Source organism: Cavia porcellus, unplaced genomic scaffold, assembly GCF_034190915.1.
Source record: "Cavia porcellus strain 051 isolate PalLab524CR breed Dunkin Hartley unplaced genomic scaffold, mCavPor4.1 scaffold_6, whole genome shotgun sequence".
Taxonomy (NCBI): domain Eukaryota; kingdom Metazoa; phylum Chordata; class Mammalia; order Rodentia; family Caviidae; genus Cavia; species Cavia porcellus.
Window position 1 is genome coordinate 61604248 of NW_026947489.1, and position 18215 is coordinate 61622462.

At 49.5% G+C, this 18215-nt stretch overlaps 1 protein-coding gene across 6 annotated transcripts in view; it reads right to left on the minus strand.

Annotated features, from left to right (window-relative positions):
• The window catches only part of Ptprn2 (protein tyrosine phosphatase receptor type N2), a 542085-nt gene that overhangs the window by 192668 nt on the left and 331202 nt on the right, over positions 1–18215 (minus strand). For all 6 annotated transcript variants that reach the window (XM_063250851.1, XM_063250850.1, XM_063250852.1 and 3 more), the window contains one exon: positions 2205–2269. In XM_063250851.1, coding sequence (XP_063106921.1) covers positions 2205–2269 — 65 coding nt within the window. The remainder of the gene's footprint in view (positions 1–2204; positions 2270–18215) is intronic.

The window sequence follows — 18215 nt, forward strand, 5'->3', positions numbered from 1 at the left end:
GTTTTTCCTGCCATAAAATGCCACCAAGGTCACAGGCTAGGAGGGAGGCAGGTGAAGACACATGTCTGCAATAAAGCACAGTGGTTCCTGAGAGCGCTGAGTCGGCTCGGTGCTCACTGACAAAGGATAAAAGGTAGCAATTGGAAGGAGAGGTTGTACAGAGTGCACAGACAAGTGGTCATGGTCAGGGCTTCAAGACAGAAGATGAGACCCAAGAGACGTGGGTCTCAAAGACCGGAGAGAAAGTCCACACAGGTAGGGACCCACAAGATGTCAAGTGGGCTCAAAGCAGGTTCACGGGGGTGGACACTCCCTGAGTTCAGGAGTCTGCTCCGTTGCTCTCAGTTGTGGCTTTAATATTTCACAGCTGCCACAGTGAGGATTGACGGAATGAAACAATGAATGGGGTGGTAAACTGATGAGAGTGGGACCCCCTCTCAAACTGTGTGGAGACAAAGGAGGAAACACAGTGCATCTCCAAGAGCACAGGCCCAGCTGAAGAGAGATGGAGAGTGAGGACCTGGGGCTCGGGTCCCTGGATGCACATGTGGACGGTGCCTATAGTTGTGGGGGTGGAGGGGGGAGTTGACACCGAGACCCCACATTAAGCCTCGGACCTTACAAGCTGCCTCACTGCTTCACCTGAAAATGGGGACTGGGACTAAAGCCCTTGCCTGTGCGGAGGGCAGAGGAGATGAACCAGACCTGCAGCTCATGCTAGGTTGTGCAGAAACTTCAAGGTGGGAAGCTAATGCAGGGGTGGGTGCTGAGACATGGGGAGAAAATACAAAGCTTCTTACTTGTTAACTCAGGACCACACCTCCCTACAGAAGACATCAGGACTAAAAAGAAACCACGAGTCTAGTCCCTCCTAGAGAGCACACTTCCTGAGAGGTCCTGATGCACCCATGGTTTTGGCCTTTCCCAAACAGGGTGACACTGATAAAATCAGCCCATTTTCACCTGAGTTTGCCCCCAATCTTGGGGTACACTACTCTTGAACCCAGAAGTTTTTCTGCTGGGCCAGCAAGCAAAGGGGGAAATGGGCAAAAATCCTGTCCACGATGATGGCAACGGAACCGGCCCTTCCCCTGTTGACCAGCTGCAAGGTGGCCCTTGCTGCCATCAGTCACCACCCTTCCTATGGATAAGGATGATACTCTTGACCCCTAAGATGCTTAGACCCTCCCTCTCCCCGTGCTAGTGCTGAAGACAGCAAGCTAACAGGCACACCAGGACGCACAGCGGTGAAACGTTCCATTAACCTGGGCTGGCGCTATGGATTCTGGCATCTCTCAGACTCTCAGGAGTCTTTGCAAAGTTCTCACCAGTCACTGGTGCTGTCCTCATCCCGTCAGTCTCAACGCGCATCCTCTCCAGCTGCTGCTCTCAACGAGTGCACCCAACATGCACGCTCATTTGAGTACAGTGACTGATTTAGCAAGTTCTCCTCTCAAGCTCTAAAGACCAGAACTGAGGGAAGGAGACAGCCCCAAAGCAGCGGTTCATCTTTAAGTGGCTCAGCAAGAACATTGCTGCCACACAGAGAGGCGCCCACATAATAAGCCTTCCTCAATAGCTAATTATCTTGAATGGTGTGTACAGTGAAATTTCAAGCACGGTGGCACATTGCTTTGGTCCATGCTGACTTACAAGTGACCACATGCTTCTTCCAAGAGGAGTCATCTCAGTTCTAAGGACAGGTCATTCAGTTATCACACAACTGGGGGTATGGTCTCAATGGCGGCTGCAGCTGTGTACTGGTGGCCTCGATGGTGGTAGCGTGTGGTCAAGAACACGTGGACATGACCGGGCTGAGGACGGGCAACTGCATCATGGGGGCACTGTTTCTTTTCTACCTTTGTCTGCCCTCTCCCACCCAGGAGAAAGGGAGCATTTCCCTGGACCTCTCCCATCAACTCAGCACCTGCAAAACAGCTGACTGAGTAGCGTGTGTCTTCCAAACACATCTCTACACTGCTTCGTTGCTATTCATCTTTCAAGGGGAGACACCAGATCCGAATCTCAAAGACCACCTAAAGCATCAAATCTGCAGCACCCTTAGCCAGAATCCACAGCAACAGGAGTATGCACCACATCAACCACTGCTCCTGAAGTCAGCCGCGAGCCACCTGACACTGAGATGCCACCTGAATAGGACGCCGTCATGGACACACACGTGAGGCCTCCCTCACACTACTCACCGGCCCGGTCCCGCTCTGAAGGATCCTCAGTCCAGAAGCCTCCTCCAGTTGGTTCCTGTGGTCAGCTGTTGGGAAAATGAAGAAGCAAGGGTCATTGTGGGGAGGGTGTGGATCTCCAGGCACAAGTGCACAAGCACCCCAAACAGGAAGTCATTGCCCACATGGCTGCTTCAGCAAGGCCATCCTGGTGACAAGAGCCTGGTGTCCTGCCTAGCCCCGTCCTGTGCGCCAGTGGTCTCAGTCACAGCATGACGCCACACCAGGGCTGCTGAGGAAGTATAGGCGACTGCGCTTTGAAAACCGTGAATGATGTAGTGATGGTCATTACCCAGTCCCTGGGAAGCAGCGGCTGATTAATTAACATTCCATGTTGACGAAGGATGCCCCTGGAGGCAGAGCTGGAATTCTGCTATCAGCGCTGGAGTTTTGATTCCCCTTCCTCCTGCCCCTTCAGGAAGCAGCCTCACTCACTCTGGTAAAAGCCTCATTCCAGTTTTCTACCAACGTCGAATGAAGAAGACTCCAGAAGATGACTTGCGAGAGTGAGCCTTACAAATGATGGGTGGTGTCAGTGACACTGCAGGGTCCTGTGTGGAGCGACTTCATAGACAGGAGTGTGTCACCAGGCAACTGACTCTAGCTTATAATTCTGTGGGAATATCCTTTTGGATAAATTCCATATTGGATAAAGCCACTTTGGAAATGAAAACCAGGAAAAATAGAATTGTATTGCAAACCCCATGAAGAGTGCATTGTGATTGTGATTAATGTGGAAGGAAAAAGCGAGAAAGCAGCAATCACTTCAGCTCTTACTGTCTTACTCCTACATTAATCCCTGGTAATGAAATATCTTTCAGAGAGACACACATGAGCCCCCGACCCAGGCTGGCATCCCACCTTCCAGACTTTCCATTATCTCCTGGAAGTTTCCCCTTTGAACTACAGGCGTTATTTTTACACAAGGAAGTAAGGCTTCTCCGAAAGTGAGGCAACCGAAAGTCGAGCCGGCTGCAGCGAAGGGCTGGAGACGCCTCGAGAGGGCAGGGAGAGTGGCCCAGGCGCAGACTGTGGTGAAGACACAGAACATAAAGCAATCCTTTCAGTGGTCTCCTGTAAACTTTACTGAGTGGCAAGCTGCCTGGGGCTGGGAGAACAGTGAACCTGTTCGAGCAGGTTGAGGAACACGTGCATAAAAATGGAATTAAAACTGTGGCAGTCTTTGTAACCGAGCAGTGAGATTTCAGGGTCAGGAATAGTAAAAAACCTTCCAATTGATAACCAAGTAGACCAGCCCAGCTTAGGGGCCAGCAATCTTTTCTAGAAAGGGTCAGACAGTGAGTGGCTCAGGTGTGGCAGTCCCTGCTCCCTGGCTCCTCTGCCTTGTCCCATAGGTGGTCCAAGGCACACACTGAACAGCGTGGCACACCCGGGGGATGCATTTTATGTTCTGTAAAACTATTCCCAGAAGGAGACTGCATCTTCCAACAAGGCCATGGAGGCTGGCCAGCTCTGGAAGGTGCCCTGGCCACTGGACACAGCTGCTGGGAGCTGATCTTGTAGACTAGTGATGAGGACTATAAGGAACACCATTTTGTCACCGCTGTGCTCCAGGGACCTGTTGTAGGAAATGCGTTGGCATGGTGCTCCGGAGCAGTGAGGAGAGAGCTCTGAATGCGAGTGTGTGCTAGGAATCCGTTCACCTGCTATTTTAGTTCCTTTCCTCTGGTCCCTGAGACAGAACACCCAACACCCAAAGTTAGAGGAGGAAAGAAAGGTTTATTTAGATCACAGTTTGTTTTAGTCCATAATTGGCTGGCTTCAAGGCAGGGTGACTTTGCAGAGAACAATTCATGGTACCCACAAGATAGCAAAAGCAACTAGGGAGAGACAAGACTCTTTGTGTCCCGTGTATTGCATGGAGGCTATGCACCCTAGCGGGGGTATAGTGCGTACATCCTTAATCGTGGCCAGAACTATGCCAAATCAATCAGTGGACTGATTTACTAACTATACACCCCTAACCCCAGTGTCACACACTCTAGATCTTGCCACCTCTGAAAAAGCAGTAAGACTGCATGAAGCTTTGAGGGGACAGCTAGACACAAGCCATAGCACCTGTTTATTCCCAAAGTGTCTTGACATGCCCGAAGAGTGATCTGTGTTGAGTCTGAGAGAGCTTAACCCAGGCAACACATGTTATCCCAAGCAACCACAAAGCAAGTGCCCTGGAGTGAATGGCAGGATGCACCTGTCTCCATGCCATGGCTCCTCGGAACCTGGAGACAGGGCTGCCCCTGGTAAGGTCCTGCCGTGCATGTCCCAGGCTGGCCAGGAAGTGCCCGGTCACTTCCCTTCTGTTTGTCAATCCAGGACAATATCACCGGTGCTAGGTCTCTGCTGACACACACTTAGAAGTAGAAAAAGAAAAATCTTGTCCAGTAAATGTTCAAATTTCAGTTCCAAGTTATTTTTTAGGCAAGTTCTGGACGTTAGGTTAGAGTATGAGTAGAGACCAGCAGCCCAGGCTGGGACAGCAGGACACTGCTTCAAGGAAGGCAGAGAACAATGTGGGAAGCCCATTGTTACTTTCCCGGGAGACAAAAAGGCCTCTAAACACAAAAAAGAAGTCTTTTAAAATTAAATTCACTAGATGAAGGATATGCAAATTACCTGAAGAAGCGGAACCCTGTAATGTTCTCAAAATTCTGCAATAGCCTATTTAATTAGTATTTTAATTTATCAGAATAATTCTTTGCACTTGACAATTTATGCAGCATTCCATATAATTAAGCACGCAGCTCAGTGGAATGGTTTTGCCTCCCCTCTCTGGCCCTACTATTCTAACCTGAAGGAGTGTGCAGAGGTCTCCTCTGTGACCTAAATGACAATGGAACAACTTAATGGCTTTGCTGCTTCGGAGTTGCAGTGTGCAGGGAGGGCCCGAGGCTGGCCCTGTCGCCTGGTGGGCCCCTGCTCAGTTGGTCACCCCATGCACCCTGCGCATCTCCATACCAAGTCTGGCCAGCAGAGTCAGTCATTACTTGGGTGAGGTGGGTATCAGCATGGCCCCTGCCCTGTGCCTTGACTTGACCTTGCAGGAGGTGGCTCGGGTCAATCTCCTTTTTCCTTGGTGTGCAGAGGGTGCCCGTAGCCTGGAAAGGCAGCCTTGCTAAGGGGAGAGGGACCAAGGTGGAGGCTAACTCATCACCTAGGGCCCCAGTCTCTTTCCACTCTTCCTTTTCTTTTTGCTTGCTTTCATTTTTTGAGATAGGGTCTTACTATGCAGTTCAGGCTGGCCTTGAACTCACCATGGAGCCCAGGATGGCCTCAAATTCTTGGTGATCCTCCCAAAAGGCTCTCTATCATCACATCTGGTCCCGCTCTTCCTTTTCTACATTAGGACACAAGGTGGTCACAGAGAGGTGACCAGGAGAGGCAGCATACCTAGGGCCTAGGTAAGCACACCTACCTGCAGGAGGAGACCTATGTGGCTCCTGAGACCCCAGTGCCTTTGGGTCCTCCCTTTTGCAGCCGTTCATCACACCTTCCTCTTGAGCCCCAGGGACCGACCACATCTGGTGGTGGCCACATTTCCCCAGGATCTGCCCCAGTTTCTCACTTTGATGGCCAGAATTGAATCTAAAACTCACTTTAGAACCTGGCACTTAGAACACATTGTGGAATGAGGTACGATGGGGTGGTTCTGGAAGTTTCACGTGTGAGCCGGTGAGCCTCTGGCGCCTGTGACCCCCTGGCATGGGGGTGCAGGCCCAGACACCAGACTGATCCCAGAAACTGCTGGTAGTGTTGGGCACCGTGCACTGTGTGTTGTCCCTTCATGCATGCACCTATAAAGAGGTTCCACTATAAATGGACACAGTAAGAGATGGACAACGATGACCACAATGAAACAGCAGTTACAGCAAACATTACCGTGGAACCTCTGTACTCACTGGTATTTATTCCAGGAAGCACGACAAGCACCTAACATAGCAAGGACCACATGAGCTGTTTATGACATCAGGCCATTGATAATGAGTTCTAGTTTGAGCATCAAGTAGCAAAGAAGCTATGAGTATCAAGACAAAACTTTTGTGTCAAGTGCCAAATTCAATGCGTTTCAAAGCAGTTGAGTACCAGGCTCTGAGTATATAGCAAAAGCTACAGAGCTCAATGTCTCTCTTTGCTGTATTGCAGATGCCAGCAACTTGAGTGCCTGATGCTCTCCTCAGTGAGTGGGGAAGTTGATTTCACTTAAAGAAAGCACTTTATGGCTCATCTGAGTTGCTGGGTCACGGCGCCATGCCCAAAAGCCAAGGATACTGTGACAGTCCACACCCACCAGACTGGATTCACAGGACAGAGCCTTCCCCTGGCTGAAGTCCTAGCTGCAGCTGCAAAAAGCTCCTTAGGATCTGGACCCTAATGCCATCTAATGTCACCATCACTGCCCTCTTTCAGGCCTCCAGTCCAGTTCCTTCCACTGGAGCCCTAGGCATGCTCCTGCCCCAGAGCCTTTGCTCTGCCCCTGCCCAGCACTCACAGGATCATTGTTTCCTGCCTGGTATGAAGTATGGCTCACCCTGTTAGCTGTCCATCTCTCCTCCTGCCTGATTTTGTTGAGAGATGTTAAAGATCTAAACAAATGCACAGGTACACAGGTTCTGAGAACAATGCCAATTCTTCCAAACCTGAAACAAAAGTTTAGCAACAATCCCAGGAAAGAGATAGACAGACAGATAGATAGACTGAGGGAGGAAGGAGAAAAGATAGACAACAGGTAGGTGGGTGGATGGATGTCTTGATCATCTTCTGTCAGGACATGTGCTGTGATGAATTTAGCAGAGGCAGGATTTGCACTGCTTCTTGGGATACTCTTGGTGATTTCTAGAGGAGGGACAGCTCAGTCCCCTGGTGGCACTATTGAACCATAACCATTACACCATCGCCACTGGCCTGCACCCTTCACAGGAAGGTGGGCACACGTTGCCTTCCTTAGGTACAGTCTAGCCCTGTGCTAGCTGACGAAGCTTGTCAATCTATCTGTCCATCTGTCTTCTTGTCTATTAGCTGTCTGTCTGTCTCTCTCCCTCTCTGTGTCCCTCAGTCTGCTCCCGCAACTAACCATCCATCCTTCTATCCACCTATCTACTATCTCTTCATCCCTCATTCAGTCTATCTATACCTGTCTGTTTGCCTCTTTCCTTTTGCTGAGGTTTGGAAGAATTAACAATATTATTCTCAGAATTTGTGTATCTGTGCATTTATTTAGATCTTTAACATCTCTTGATAAAGCTATGTGATTTTTTCCCATAAAAGTTTTGCATATTTAAAACATATATGTGCCTGGCACTTCGTCTTTCTTGTAAATGGTCATTTTGTTTTTATTTTTTAGTTTTTGTGAGGGGGCCTGGGAATCAGACTAAGGATTTCATGCTTGCCAGGCAGGCGCTGTGCTACTGAGTTAAATCCCTGGCTCATAATTGATTATTTTTAAACTGCATTTTCTAAGCTTTTTCCTAAATATAGAAACACAACCGATTTTTGCATGTGGTGTCACATACAGCCTCCTCAACCATCTACTTTTGCTGATTTATCCTGTGGGTGGCTTTCAACATTCTCACAGGCTCATTTGCTGGAAGCTTGTTCCCAGTGTGGGGGCAATGCTGGTGGGGCTTTTCTTAGCAGAACATCACTGGACACACTGGTGTCCTGAGAGGTGCATATGACTGTTCTGGGACCTGGTTGGTTCCCCAGAAAAGATTGTTTCACATGTGGGAGCCCTACTCAGAATTGCTCTCTGTTCCTGCTTTGCATGTGATCTCTGTCTCCCTCAGTGCCCCACAGTGGTGCCATCTGCCCTGAGGTCCCCCAGAGCCTGCACAGTGCTGTTTAGTCTTTCAGTCTCTGATGCCTCTTTTTCTGAGGTTACCCAGCCTTTGGTACTTTATAACAGCAATGGAAAACAGGCAGATACAATGCTCCCAGAGATTCCCTTGTGTTTGCAGAATAAATGACCAAATTTCCTTTACATGGACACAGGACTGCTTCTTCCTTTCTCCTCATGTGCTGGGAGCCTTAAGAGTGTGTGCCACCCCCAGGGAACCCTGGTTAGCAACCACCACAGTGAGTGGCATGGAGAGGCCAAGGCAGTCCCACTGCCTCCTCCGCACCCCTAACCACTGCCCTGAAGAATGTACACTTTGCTGCTATCTACCGGAGCCAAACAGGTGGGGGCCATGGACTTTCAGCTGCCAAACCTATCAGCACAATGAACCTCTTTTCTTTACAAATCCCCCAAGTTTGTGCACTCTGCTACAGTAACAAGAAACAAACACCGTATCCAGGTCTAGGTGAATGACTGTCACCCTCAGAAACACCCTGACCTCATCCTGTCTTCCAGCTTCATTTTGGCTGCCAGGAAGTCAGGCAGGAGTCGCACCATCCATGTCTTCTGGTGTCTGTTGTCCCTCCGTCCCTAGCCCCCAGCCATAGGATCCTCTGGGATGCAAATGATGTCTCTGTGGGACACAGAATCAGTGTCACCCCAACCCCAACTGCTGCCTCTAAGAGCTGAGGTCCATATCAGTGATGGAGAGTTTTCAGCCTATCTTCAAACCTTACCTTCACTTTCCTCCTGGAGCTCCTATTAAAGGAACTGAAGACGCTTCTATTCTGTCCTCTAGGATTCTTAGCCTGTTTTAGTATTTTATATGTGTTCATCTGTCTGTGGGTTGCATCCTGGAAAATTCCCTTCTCTACTTCATTAATTTCAACTATATCCAGGCCTCTATCCCCACCCCCCATTGCTTTTTCCAGGGGCTTTACACTAAGCTACATCCCAGATCTTCTTTAATTTTTTAATCTTTGTGAAAGGGCCTCACTAAGTGGCTAAGTTGTCCAGACAGGATTCAAATCAGTCTCCCAGAGTATTGCAAAATCATTTTTTGAGTAAAACCTTACTATTACTTCATGTATATTATCTGTCTGATAGTTATGGCTCCTGAGATTCTGATTGTTCCTTCTTTTGATTGGCTTTTGATAAAGACTTATTCAAAGGACATTTTTGCCTTATTTTACTTTAATTTTTTTGTCCTTTTTTTTTTTTTTTTGAGACAGGGTCTCTACACAGTTCAGGATGGTCTTCAGTTCACTTTATAGCCCAGGCTGGTCTCAATCTCCCAGCAATCCTTTTGCCTCAGCCTCCTGAGTGCTGGGATTACAGGAGTATGTTAACATGCTTGCATATTTTATTGTGGACTCAAATTTCTTGGAATTTTACATCTGGGAATCCTCAAGGTCAGAGGAGAATCCTTTAGAGAGGTTGGCACCAAGGCCCTGCCGATTGGGAACATTTTGCCCCAAATTCTGTGGCTGAGGTTTTGTGGGTACAGTGGTGTGGCTGGGCTTCCTCTTCCTGAGGCTGACTGGGGCAGCTCCCCTTTGGGTCAGATGGGACCTGAGGAGTCTGCCATCCATCCACATCACTCTGAGGCCCAGCCCTTGGACACAGGCCTCAGAGCACAGGCCCTGTTGTCTTGGCCATGTTGTGGTCACCCTCACTCTGGGATCCTGCTCCATATCAGCTACCAGGTCTTGGATGTTGGGGTTCAAGTTTGCCCGGTGCTGGGAAATATCACAGGTAAAGGTCAACATGACTAGTCCTCTTATGTCCATGGACTCTGCTTTTCCTTGGCTTAGGGTCACCTAGATTTACATTTGCATTTGCAATCATGTCTCTCTGTCCTCACACTCAGCATTCTGGGCTGTGCAGAAGGAGTCGCCTAGCAGCCACTTCCTTCCATGCACAGATGGAGACAGAATCTCCAGCCTGCACATCACTGCGCTGCTCAGGGCTGGAGAGAAAGAGCGGTGAGTTCTGGTTGGAAAGAGCCTTGGGGGTGAAGCCAGACATGTGGCTACATGGCCACACTATGGATTGATGTGTGTGGGAGTCCCGCTTGTTAATGCTCCTGTGTGAACTGCAGCTGGGAAGGGCAGCAGGGCCCTCCCTGCATTGGGTTCCTGACCTCATGACTGCATGTCCCTTCTAGAGCAGGGCTCACCTGGTGCCACTCTGAATTGGTGCCATTCTGGAAAGGGCTCAGTCCCAGACCTGTGGGCCACTTCCACAGTGCCATCCATCCTAACACTGCAGTTGGGGTATCCGGCTGGCTCTTCCCAGCCTTGGCTTGGTAATAGGTGATGAGGAAGAGGTGTTTTCAGGTGACAGATGGCTGTCCTTCTGTTACTTCTGTTCATAGCACACGTCACACATAAGGTGATGTCGTGTAGCAGGAGGCCCCTCAGCGATGCCACACATAAGCTAAGAGGTCCAAGTACTGTTTGCAGAGCCCTGGATCCTGCTCTGAAGCCCCAGTGGGGATTTCTGCAGGGACATCACAGGCACCTGTGGGACTCTGGAGCCTTTCATTCTCATGCACTCTACCTTCATTCAACCCTGCAACAGCGAGCCACTGGCCAAGGGGATGCTGCAGCTGCTAGACTGAGCCCTCTCCAGAACAGGACAAGCCTGAATGGTTGGTTTTAACAGTCCTATGCGAGAACACGCTCTGGCATCCACCGTAAATGTGCACATTGCCACAGAGACATGGCGGCCTTTCTCTTTGGAAACTGAAAGGTCAACCTGCTAGCCTGTGCCTCAGTCCCTAGGAAGGCTCCTCGGCCCTGCTCTGCAGCCATTATCGGTAAATAAATGAGGCTGTGCAAGGGTCCCCTGTGACTCCTGAGGGTGCCCAGTGTTGGTGAGCAGGGCTGGGTGGTGATAATGGTGACAGGCTGGGAAGAGCCGATGTCAGCTTCAATTTCCAAGTCATTTTTCAAATTATTTTAATTAGATATTGTTTCAATCTCACTTATATTAATTTAATATCTGATATCAACATTTCAGTTTTCAATTTGTTCAAATGATTTTTTTCCAGTCTGCTTGGTTGCCTGGATTAATTTAAAATACAATGTTTATCTTCAGCAATTTTCAGTTCCTAAGTCCGGGGCAAACTGCTACGTTCAATAAAAGTGATGGAAGGGAGGCCCAAGGTCCTGCGTGGTGCTTAGGAAAATGGAAATTTGTCTCCTTATCATTTATCTCTAGACATTAAAGTAAGCAGGTGGTGCAAGGGCTGCAGCTCATAATAATAAGATTTTCCACCAATTTCTCTATGTAATTGGCTTCTCCCATGCAAATTCCAGTGGAATTTGATGAGGGTTTTGTGTATTAAGGGGCATCTGGATGAGCAGGCACAGTCCCTCAATGTGTTTTTTGACAGTTTTCGTGTACAAGCCCTGGAACCTGCACCCCAGCATCCTTCCTGGCCACTGGAGGAGCTGTAGGTGTGGAGCTTCCTTGCGCTTTGTCTCTCCTCCAGGTGTTAGCACAGAGCCTGGGAAAATGGGAACAGGAAGCTACAGCAGGTGCCAGGAAGTGGGTTCCTGACTGCTCTACTAGGACACAGGACAGGAAGTAGGAACATGCAGATTCTGACTGGCTATGAAGCCTAGAGAGCGTAACACAGTAGGTAGATGCTACCAACTCCAGCAGAGCATGTGACTGCAAAGCAGAGTATAATCGCCAGGGCAAAAGCCAATCTATGGGAAGGGAGCATAAATCAAGAGGATAAATGAAAAACATAGATCAATGACCATAAATATAAACAGGTTAAATTGTCCTGCTAGACCAACTTCCTCCCTTTGATCGGCTGATGCAGAATCTACAAGCAACGTCTAAAATAAAGAAGTTCAGAAAGTTTAAAAGTTGAAAAAAACCCACCAGGTATATAAACAGGAATAAAGGAAGGGTCATGATATTAAGATGATGAACAATTTTTTAAAAATTTAATCAAGTGGAATAAATAGGGTCATATTATATTAATCTTTAAAGTTCAAAATGAAGGCATAGTATTCACCAGCTGGTGTGTCCTCAGAAATAGACAGCAGCCCAGGACAGGAGACATTGCACTTCCCTTGCCTGGGTCCCCACTGCTGTCCTCTGCCTGACAGGGTGCACCCCAAACCAGAGCCCACACAGATGCCTTAAGCTGCTCTGCTGCGCTACCCAGAAAGCATGGCTTAGAGGTTAGGTGACTGCCTGGAGGACCAGACTGGTCAAGACACCCACAGCAGAACACATCCTGCCCCCTACAGGCAACACAGAGAGGGCTGAGGACTTCAGTGCTGAAGTTGATTCACAGTGGCTGGCCAGACTGACACCATGGTTTAGATGCAAAACGGTAACAGACAGGTGTCGGGCCTTGGAGGAGGCAGTCATGGTGTCCTGTAGCAGAAACTGTCCAAGGCATGTTCTCTAACCACCATCTAGTGAAATTAGAAATTAGTAACAAAACTCCCCAATTAGTGGGGCACTGACAATATGTCCTTCAACAATTCTTACCTTAAAAAAAGGAAACAGAAATCTTAATTGCAGAATATTTAGAAGACATAGTACTAAGGATTGTGTAAGTCCAAACTGTGGGTAGAACTTGGGGCTCAGCAGGTGGTGAGAACCCCTGAGTGTTTTCTTAGGAAAGATGCAGACGGGCAGACTACTAGCAGATCAGTTCTAGGAGCCCCAGCAAAGCAGATCAGAAAAAGAAAAAAAACTTGAGCAGGGGGATCAGAAACTAAGCAATGAGCATGCAAATGAATAAATGAATAAATAATAAAAGGGAAACAGGATTGGAGAAATCCAGGACCGAGGTCAGGGAAAAAGACAGAAGCGCAGAGTACAAATTGGATAATCAGGATAGGAGGTCATTCCACACCCTAAGGTTCCCAAGCACTGAGGAGGGAAAGAAGACACAACCACAGAGCCAACGGAGCTGAGAGTTGAGCCAGAGCACTACCGATGCATCCAGTTATGAGAAGCAGGAGCGCTGAGGTAAATGGAAACTACCAGCCAGCCATGGGTGGAGGAAGGAGTTGAAGCAGACAACTGTGAGGAAACAGAAGGTTCCTACGGAAACCTCCCTCAGGAGAGGTAGCCAGAACGTGCTGTAGTGAGATACAGAACCACACTGCACCTGGGAGGTCAGCTGCTCGTCACACAGTGCCAGTCCAGGAGCTGCCAGGGTCTGCTATGTAGTGACCTGGAACCCACTTATGTAGCCTAGGCCAGCCTTGGAATTTTGGGGATCTTCCTGCCTCAATCTTTGGAGTGCTGGGATTTGGGGCACTCCCCACCAAACCTGGCCTGAGGTTGTTACTTTGAGACAGGGTCTCATTAAATTGCCCAGGCTGGGTTTGAATTTGTGATCTTCTTGCCCCAGCTTCCCAGAAGACTGGGGTTACAGACACATGCCATGTGCCCAGCTTCAATCAGTGCAATCTGACAGCACAGGGTGGGACCTGAACCTGGCACCAACGCCCTGGTTGGGCTGATCTTCCTGTCCTGCTGATTCCCTCTTAAGGATGTTCAGTTCAGATATTGAGGTGTCTGAAGCCACCTGAACTTTGGAGCTGAAGAAGTTTTGTCCTTACATTTTTAGGTTAAAAATTCAGAGGCAGCCACAAAGACAGCCTGGGTCTGGGCACAGGAGCAAAGATTCACTCAGGGCATGGTTTCACACATTGCATGAGTCTGCACACATGGTGTACTCTGCACAATGCTAGCTCCTAGCAGAGCCAAGCAAGAAATGCAAACTACAACCTCAGGAGACCCATGCAGAAAGCCCAGGTGATGCTGGGCCTGGCGACAACCATTTAGACCACCAAAAGCACAGTCCACAAAGGATATTTGTGCACTGAGCCTTGGTCAGGTGAAAACTTCAGACTAGTGAAAGGCACAGTTAAGAGAACAACAGGACAAGTCACAGCTTGGGAGGAAACACCTAAAGATTAATATCTAAATAATAATAATAATAAAATAATAATACTTTATCCAAAATGCACACAGCACTCTTACAACTCAGAAATAAGAAACAATTAGTCCAATTAAAATAGGCAAGAGGTGAATAGAGACATTGTCAAAAACATGACAAACAAGCAGGTTCTCAGTGTCATCAGGGAATGCAGATTAAAACATCCGAGCCATTAGTGCATGCTTGCCAAGATGACTGAGACCAGAAGTGACCCTGAACTTTGAAGAGGATGTGGGCTATAGGATGCATCTTTTGCAGGTTGGGCCACAGGCTGGTCCTGCATCCTGGGAGTTTGGAGGCTCCTAAAAAGCCAGACATGCTCTTGTCAAACAATCCAGCAGCACAGCCAGGGGAGCTGAGGACCAGGCCAAGGACAGCCCTGCTCATAGTGTAAGCAGCAGCAGCCGCAGCCACTCTTGCCAACATCCAAGAGTCCTCTAAGGGGCAGGGATTCACTGTGGGCGCATGGCGGGACATGCTCAGGCTTGCAGCAATGAGCTGCTGAGCTCAGAAAAGATGGGGAAACCAGAGTGCCTGTCACTGAGGGGCAGGAGCCAGTCTGAGATGGACAAGGCCACCTTGAGAAGGAGAAGGATCAGCGGCACCCAGGCAGAGGGCAGAACAGAAGACAAAGCAGAGCCCAGAAGATCTGGGGGTCAGTGGAGCAACTCTGTGGGAGGACGTGTATCATTTCTGTAATGGGGGACATGTGTTGTGGTGGGCCTGTCCACTCCCTAGCAAGTACATTTCCAGGAGGGAGCACGGTGTGCACTGTGGGCTGCATGAGGACACTGTAACAAATGCAACCACACTTAACAGAGAGGTTCACAGCAGGAGAAGCCTGGCAAGGGTTTGTGGAACACTGCCATTTCTGCTCAATTTTTCTGTCAACTTTAAACTGTTCTAAAAATAGAATCTATTAAATCCAAATAAAACATAAAGGTTAAGAGTCACTTGTTTTTATTTGAAGTGAGAGGTCCCTGGGCAGATGTTCAAACACCTTACAGACTTCGGGTAAAGGGCACGCAGATTATTACTGCCACAGAATGGTCAGGAGGGTTCCGAAGAGAGATTATTATTTCCCAGCTCAACCGCCTGTGGTTCTGAGTTCAACATCTCAGCATGAGATTCTTAATTTTTAAAACCTGGGGGCTAGGGACAAAGAAGGAGAGGTGAGAGCCGGCAGGGCACAGCTCTGGCTCCTTCGTGCTGTGCTTTGGGGCCTGGCACTGCCTCTTGGGTGGAACAGAGTTGGGGAGAGAAGGTGGAAAGCTGGGCCTTTGTGCCTCAGGTCCGTGCTTTACCAACACTGCAAATCTGGGGTCACACTGAAAATTCAAGGTGGGACACAAAGGGGACCAAGTATCGTGGTGAGCACCAGTTCAAACAATGGAAACATCACTCCCTGTAGTTGGACGCAGACTGGCAAGTGGGACTTGCTTCCCTGAGCTCTGTCATGTCTACTCCGGAGGCAGCACAGGCTGCATCTGACCTCGAGGGGGCATCCTGTCGCTCACAGAGCCTCATCAGAAACGCTTTCCATATTTCCACTGACTGCTTCACTAAGTTGCAAATAACACAGCTAATCCTTAAGGTCAGTCGCTTACAAAAATCTATTTGCTCTGCTTCAGAGCAAAATGAAAACATATTACAAATGATACCACCAGGAACAGGCGGCACTGGGCCCAGCCACCCCACTGTTCCCTCTCAGCAGTTAAAACAATTCTTCCCTTGCCTTGAAGCCATTTTAACAGTGACTCCAGGGATTGCTCACTCAGGGGAATGTGCTATGTAACCAGTGTTTAAAGTAAGATGTGGCCTAAACTGTGTGTGTTTCAGTGAAGGTCTATAAATAAAACATGGTGCAGAGGTTTCCAGCCTCAGCCTAGCACCCTGATCCATCTACATGGGGCTGCAGCTGCATGGAGCATTTTTCAATTCTGTCCTCATGCCTGGTGAATGTGCCCCTGCCAGTGTTAGGATGGGTAGGGTGGGACATCAAGGAGCCCGAATGCCACTGTGCAGATGAAAAAGCTGAGGCCCGAGAGACCTTCTGAAGGCTGTGAGGTGAATGCGGTCCCCTCCTCCAGCTCCAGGTTTCCCTGCAGCCACTGGACCAGTGTCCGCGAGCTGGTGACACCTGCCGAGCTCACATTGAAGGGCCAGGGTCCCTTCCCAGCCCCACAGCTGCTCTGCTCCAGCTCATCGCCCAGAACCCCAGGTCTCTCCTGCTTTTCCAGCTGTCTCAGTGACCCAGTGCTTCAGGTGGAAACCACGGATGGCAGCCAGGAGGCCCTGAGTCTCCTGAGCACAAGGGTCTCAGATGGTCATAGTGAGGGCATCTGGCAGAGCAGAAGGCCGGGCTGGGCCAGGCATGGCAGACACTGGCATTGGGGCTTTCTCTCCCCACACTGGCCCTTCCAGTCGCATCTTGCCAGGGGGAGGCCACCCTGGTTGACAAAACCCCCACCTTCTGCTGTCCTGGAAGCCTGCTCAGAGCGTGTTCTCCAAGACCTCATCAGTCCTGCAGGGCTGCCCCTCACAGGAAGTGGGGTGGCCAGTGCCCAGAGTGTTCCCATCACCCTGCCCCAGAGCAGACAGAGCATGTGTTCTTATGTGGGCCCCAATGGCCAAGCCTACTGGACTCATGATGGGGTGAGAGCTCTCTCTAGCTGAATCTATGTGAGGGCTCATTTTGACTGGTACATGCGTAGACTGACAGATACTCAGAGGATAGTAGGGAATGCACTTGGGTCTGTCTGTGGGGTGTCTCCAGGAAGATGGGCACATGGGACAATGGAACAGCACAGGGACCAGGAAGTCCCACCTTGAGTGTGGAGGCACCAACCAACAGCAACCCAGTGAGATGACGGCTGGAGAACCGGAAGCCAGCCAGTGCAGTGCACTGGCTTCTGCAGCAGGTGGACGGGGTCACCTGTGAACACTGGGCTCCTCATTGCCAGCCTAAGACAGAGACTCACAGCAATGATAGTCCAGGGGCTTCCAGGCCTTCAGTATCCACCTGTGGCCATGTGGGGTCCCTCAGCTTCATGGACTGACTGGACACTGGATCCCATGGCCATTGTAGATTCTCCTATCAGCCAATCTAAAAAGCCTCTGTTACAATCATATATATATGTTTTATTGCTTGTGTTTCTTGATGGAACTCTGACCAGCGTCTCACCCCAGGACTGCATCTATGTTGGCCTCCAGCTATTTCTCTGGACCTTCCTGCAGAGAAATCCTGAGGCCACTGGGGCATGGGGCAGATCCAGCCCAGAGTTCAAACCTTCTTGCAAGTCAGAAGTCCTATTTTTCACTGGTCAGGTCCCCCAACCCCATTCTGAAATGTTAACAGCACACAACACAGTAAACAATAGCAACCAACATACAGCCTGCTCTGTCAGTATCTGGCAAGGTGCCACAAGCTGAGATATCCTGTGGCTCCCTGGCCCCGAGCTCCATGGTTGGTGGCTTCTCTGGTGGGTCCCTCTGCTGCCACCACTCCTCTGGGGTTCACTTCTTTCCAGTCTCTATGTGGGTGGGGTCTGGCACCATAACCAACTGAAGTGTTCTTCATTTCACCTCCTGCAGTCATGGTGATGCCTTCCTTGTGAATCTAGAGGTATCTGCAGGTGCTCTTTGCTGCTCTGCAGTGACTCATGTGGTACTGAAACATCTGGCAGCACTGTCCTTTAGTTGGGGTTCCTGAGTGCAGCTGGAGGGAGGGCAAGTGGACCAGGGCCAATGTTGGTGCAGTGGCCAGCACACCCTGGAGATGTAGCAAATTGGACAACATTGCATCCATCTCCATGGCTCTTCATAGGCTAAGATTATTTTTATGGGTATGTTAAGAATTCTTTTGGCTGCCCGAAATACCTGAGTTGCCTTCCTATGTTTGGAGATTTATTTTTCCTGTGGGGCAGAATGGACTTCCCACTACCCTAGCCGAGATGCCAGCCAAGATCCAGCCTTTTCCCTTTTCAGACAGCAAAGCTGCAGACCTGCGACGGTGAATGTCCTGCCTGGGTCCTGCACTTGGTCAAAGGGGAAGCAGATGTAGAGAAGCTTTCATAGCAGCCATGGGGCTGTCAGAGTCAGGTCCCAGAGGTCCTAGGCCCGTCAGTAGCATGGGCAG